Here is a 5,681-nt window from a genome sequence, read left to right as displayed (position 1 = left end):
TTTTCAGGGAAAAGCGCGTCAGACGTTATGTCACGCAAACTTGCATTCATTATCATCCAAACACATTCCACATGTTATACGTTTATTTTTGAGGTTGTGCGAAAGACACCACAGAAGGTTTTCTCTAAATAATGTATTCAAAACAAAATAATAGATGTGTCATCTTATCCAGAATGGCTTAAGTTAAGACAAATAAATAAACAAACGATGCCAAAAAAAATAAAAATAATAATAAATAAATAAACAAACTATATGACCACCTTTACAACTCGTTAAACTGATACTTAAACAGTTAAACTCGGCAAACATTGAATTCATACTAATATTTACACTTTTTTTTACCTGTTAATCCACAATCACAAGAGTGTACATAATATTCTTATAAATGTTATGAAAAGCCATTGTGAAAGAAGAAATATCTCTCTCTCTCTCTCTTTGTTTGTGTCGACTTGAGTTTCCACTAAATTACAATCTTATATTTATTGAAACACGCCTACGCCTCTTTTAGTCTCCTATTACAAAGTAAACAATAGACAACAGTGAAAAGAATCTTATCAAAACGCAAACGCGGCTAATAAATCATACCCAAACAGAGCCTTAAGAATCCAGAGAGTTTCGTTTATATAATACGAAGAATCCACAAACAACCGAATAACGAAAAAAAAAAATACTTTGCCGTGACGTCTCAGCTTACTTTTCTTTGCTTCCTTTATTCATTTTCCTCAAAATAATAATAATTCTCATAACTTTGGCACAAACCGGAAAAACACCACCGGAGAGTTTCTCACCGCCAACGAAGACGATCATGGAAGTCTTATCTACTTCCTCTCCTCTAACCCTTCACACCCGCCGTCTCCCCTCTTCTTCATCTTCTCCCGTCACCTCCTTCGCCGCTTCTTCCCTCTCTTCCTTCTCCTCCTCCTACCTCGGAATCTCCCTCTCCAACCGCCGTACGATCCACCGCCTCTCCACAACTCCAACGAACTCCCGCCGATTCCCCCGCAAGAAACGAAACAAACTCACCCCGATCTCAGCCGTTTTCGAGCGGTTCACCGAACGAGCCATCAGAGCCATCATCTTCTCCCAGAAGGAAGCTAAATCGTTGGGGAAAGACATGGTCTACCCTCAGCACCTTCTCCTCGGCCTCATCGCCGAGGATCGCGACCCTCAGGGGTTCCTCGGATCCGGAGTCACCGTAGACAAGGCGCGTGAAGCTGTCTCGAGTATCTGGGACAAAGCTAACTCCGACGATTCGGGCTTATCGGAGTCGTCGTCGTCGAGTTCGTACTCTAGGTCCACGGATATGCCGTTCTCGATCAGCACGAAGCGGGTGTTCGAAGCTGCGGTGGAGTATTCGAGGACTTTGGAGTGTCAGTATATTGCTCCCGAGCATATAGCTGTCGGACTCTTTACCGTTGATGACGGTAGCGCTGGGAAAGTCCTCAAGAGGTAAAAGATCCTCTTCAATTGGGAGGGGATTAAGCATTTGGCTATTGTCCCTCGCCTTTAGAGTTAGTGGTTGGCCTGCGGATTCGGTTTCTTCGGTTATTAGGGTTGGTTACTTTGAAATTCGGTTAGTTGGGGTTTGGTTCGGTTTCAAAATTTCTACCGAAGTTTTATGGTTTTGGGTTAAATTTTGAGTTTAAATTGGATAAAATCCGAATTTTTTTTTTGATTAATTAGGTTATTTCGGTTCAGATTTTGATTCAAAATTTTGGTTAAGGTTGGTATTAGTCCGAAAACCAAGTTTTTTAGTTGCTGAATTGAACCGAACCTTCTAACTGATCTGAACTTTTTGGTTCGGTTAAGTTCAGTTCTGTTCGATTAATAACCGCAGGCCTAGTTAGTCGGGTCTTTACAATCCGAATGGGTCATTAAAAAAGACTATATGCTGCAATGAAACGAAGTGTCTCTGATTACCTTTTGATTTGTTGATGTGATATTAGATTGGGAGCAAATATGAATTTGCTCACAGCAGCAGCACTGACCAGACTTAAAGGAGAGATTGCCAAAGACGGAAGAGAACCACCTTCTTCTAAAGACGCTTCCCCTAATGGCAGAGTTGGTGGTCCTGGAAGTGCTGGAAGAACTAAAGGTAATGTGTTTATTCACTTTATTTGTTCTTATGAGTCTGAGAAGTGAGATACTGATAGACCTTTTTAACCAATTTTTTTTTTGTGTTTCACCAGAGAAAAGTGTACTGGAACAGTTCTGTGTGGATCTTACGGCACGAGCTAGCGAGGGGCTTATTGATCCTGTTATTGGCAGGGAGAAGGAAGTTCAAAGAGTCATCCAGATACTTTGCCGCAGAACCAAAAACAACCCTATTCTTCTAGGTGAGGCTGGTGTTGGGAAGACCGCCATCGCTGAAGGACTAGCGATTAGTATTGCGGAAGCAAATGCTCCTGGATTTCTCTTGGTGAGCATCAGCATCTAAGCAAATTAATTTTTTTTTTGAAAAAAATCTGAAGTTGGTCAAAACCATGTACATGACAATTTTTGTTTGTTGCTATATGTTAGACAAAACGCATCATGTCCCTGGATATAGGACTGCTTATGGCTGGTGCAAAGGAAAGAGGGGAACTGGAATCACGAGTCACTGCTTTGATAAGCGAAGTGAAAAAATCAGGTTATTGATCTCAAACTCTACTAATTCATGGAAGACTGTAAAACTAAAATGGCACATTATTAACATTTTTTTTCTCCTTTTTCTTTCTCATAGGTAAGGTGATTCTCTTCATAGATGAAGTGCACACTCTTATTGGATCTGGCACAGTCGGAAGAGGCAACAAAGGGTCTGGTCTTGACATTGCTAATCTCTTGAAACCACCACTTGGAAGGGGTGAACTTCAGGTACGCATGTTAAATGAATTGACTCTGTGCTGCTTTGAGAAAGTGTACCACTTTGGGTTTGGTTTATGCTCAAAGATTCTAGTAAAACTGAAAAAAAGTAATGTGAAACATATGCTGAATGAATTGACTCTGTGCTGCTTTGAGAAAGTGTACCACTTTGGGTTTGGTTTATGCTCAAAGATTCTAGTAAAACTGAAAAAAAGTAATGTGAAACATATGCTAATTATATGGTGCTCGAAAGCTAGCTCTACTAATCAATAATCAACCATTTGCAGTGCATTGCATCCACAACCCTTGACGAATTCAGGAGTCAGTTTGAGAAGGACAAAGCCCTAGCAAGGAGGTTCCAGCCAGTGTTGATTGACGAGCCAAGCGAGGTTTCTTTTCAGTTCAAGCCAATGTTTTGCTAATCTTATCAAACCAAACAACATCTGTTTTTCTTATCTATTGTATTCATCTTAACAATAATTTTTAGGAAGACGCGGTGAAGATTTTGATAGGCCTTCGTGAAAAATACGAAGCCCATCACAACTGCAAATACACTATGGAAGCTATAGATGCTGCAGTGTACCTTTCATCGCGATACATCGCGGATAGGTTTCTTCCAGATAAAGCTATCGATCTTATTGACGAGGCGGGAAGCAGAGCTCGCATCCAAGCTTTTAGAAAGAAAAAGGAGGATGCAATCTGTATCCTTTCGAAGCCACCGGATGATTACTGGCAAGAGATCAGAACTGTTCAGGCCATGCACGAAGTGGTAATAGACTAGACATTCGTCCTACGAGTATATACATTATCATATTTACCTATTAAATGGCTTCAATAATTTTTCTTGTTAATAGGTTCTATCAAGCAGGCCGAACCAGGAAGATGGTAATAACATTGTAGACGAGTCTACTGAACTAGTTGAGGAGTCTTCTCTACCACCTGCAGCAGGCAACGATGAGTATGATTTCTTCTTTTATATAATTACAAATTAAAGAAGTAACCTCTATAACATTTGTTTGATTCTACTTTTCAGGCCTATAGAGGTGGGGCCTGATGATATTGCAGCGGTTGCATCGGCTTGGTCTGGAATTCCAGTTCAGCAGATCACCGCAGATGAGAGAATGCTTCTTATGGGTCTAGAAGATGAGCTCAGAAACAGAGTCGTTGGTCAAGACGAGGCCGTAGCTGCCATATCTAGAGCTGTGAAGAGGTCACGTGTTGGCTTAAAAGATCCTGACCGTCCTATTGCCGCTATGCTGTTCTGTGGACCTACTGGAGTTGGAAAAACCGAACTCACTAAAGCTCTAGCAGCTAATTATTTTGGATCGGTACGGCTTCTTCGTTAACAATGTACTGCTGATGACACATGATGTGGTCACTGAACTGATTTATTCATTGCAGGAGGAATCTATGCTGAGATTGGACATGAGTGAGTACATGGAGCGTCATACGGTGAGCAAATTGATAGGCTCTCCTCCCGGATATGTTGGTTTTGAAGAAGGTGGAATGCTCACTGAAGCTATCAGGAGACGTCCTTTTACAGTGGTTTTATTCGATGAGATAGAGAAAGCCCATCCTGATATTTTCAACATTCTTCTCCAGCTCTTCGAAGACGGCCATCTTACCGATTCACAGGTTCGATTGGCCCACATTTATACTTTAAAATCATTTTCTAGCGTCTTCAATAGACCTACAGAGTTGGAACTTTATGTTGGCTCTGTTATCTTACAGGGAAGGAGAGTGTCTTTCAAGAACGCACTGATCATAATGACCTCTAATGTCGGATCATCAGCCATTGCCAAGGGAAGACAGAGGTCAATCGGTTTTATCCTCGATGATGACGAAGAGGAAGCTTCTTACTCTGGTATGAAAGCTTTGGTAGTCGAAGAACTCAAGAACTACTTCCGTCCAGAGTTGTTGAACCGTATTGACGAAATCGTCATCTTCAGACAGCTCGAGCAGGCGCAGGTTAGTAATTGTATCTATCTTTTAATCTTAAAAATAAGGTTTCGGGTCTGGGGATTACAGGCTTCAACCTTCTATTTAAAAAAGAAGAAGCAAATATATTAAAAAAGAAATTCAACTCTGATTTTGCAGATGATGGAGATTTTGAATCTGATGTTACAAGACTTGAAGTCGAGGCTTGTGGCACTTGGAGTCGGTTTAGAGGTGTCTGAACCTGTCAAGGAGCTTATATGCAGACAAGGCTATGATCCGGCCTACGGTGCACGACCACTACGTAGAACCGTCACGGAGATTGTGGAAGATCCACTCAGCGAAGCCTTTCTTGCTGGGAGCTTTAAGCCCGGTGACACGGCTTTTGTGGTTCTCGATGATACAGGAAACCCTTCGGTTCGGACCAAACCAGATTCTCACAATGTACGAGTTACAGACAAGACATCGATCGCATAGATTTTCACCATTGGAGGATTGTATATAAAGATTCTTTGGTTATACTCTCTCGCCTTATAGTTGAACCTCTATTGCTTGTTGCAAATGTGTGTATATATATATAAAAAGATACATAGTGATTAGTGCGTGAGGTAATTGTAGTAGCTTATTGAATTATGTATTTGATACTCGAATTAATTTTCTAAACTGGTCGAGTCATGTGCTTGCATGGAAGAATAGTTAAGAATGATTGTAGGAGTATACATATATTTGTAAATTCAACACACATTTTGAGTATCGATAAACATAAAACTATGCAAGTACCTGAGCATAATTTAGACTAGGCGGAGCTAGTCTATTTATTTCTAATGAGATTATTGGTACTTCATAATCAGGTATTCTTGTTTTTTTTTTGTGACGACAAAAATTGTCCTAACTAAGTGATCCGC

At 40.7% G+C, this 5,681-nt stretch overlaps 1 protein-coding gene across 1 annotated transcript; it reads left to right on the top strand.

Annotated features, from left to right (window-relative positions):
- Nucleotides 1-805: 805 nt before the first annotated feature.
- On the top strand, nucleotides 806-5,461 carry LOC103857205 (chaperone protein ClpD, chloroplastic). Its single transcript, XM_009134385.3, has 12 exons — nucleotides 806-1,449; nucleotides 1,947-2,095; nucleotides 2,190-2,419; nucleotides 2,521-2,629; nucleotides 2,723-2,853; nucleotides 3,129-3,230; nucleotides 3,329-3,610; nucleotides 3,696-3,799; nucleotides 3,875-4,169; nucleotides 4,243-4,476; nucleotides 4,573-4,809; nucleotides 4,939-5,461. Exons 1-12 carry the CDS (start codon nucleotides 806-808, stop codon nucleotides 5,251-5,253), a joined length of 2,832 nt encoding a protein of 943 aa, XP_009132633.1. The 3' UTR covers nucleotides 5,254-5,461.
- Nucleotides 5,462-5,681: the final 220 nt, after the last annotated feature.

The sequence above is a fragment of the Brassica rapa genome, chromosome A03 (assembly GCF_000309985.2).
Source record: "Brassica rapa cultivar Chiifu-401-42 chromosome A03, CAAS_Brap_v3.01, whole genome shotgun sequence".
Lineage (NCBI taxonomy): Eukaryota > Viridiplantae > Streptophyta > Magnoliopsida > Brassicales > Brassicaceae > Brassica > Brassica rapa.
This window is presented reverse-complemented; position numbering and strand designations above follow the sequence as displayed.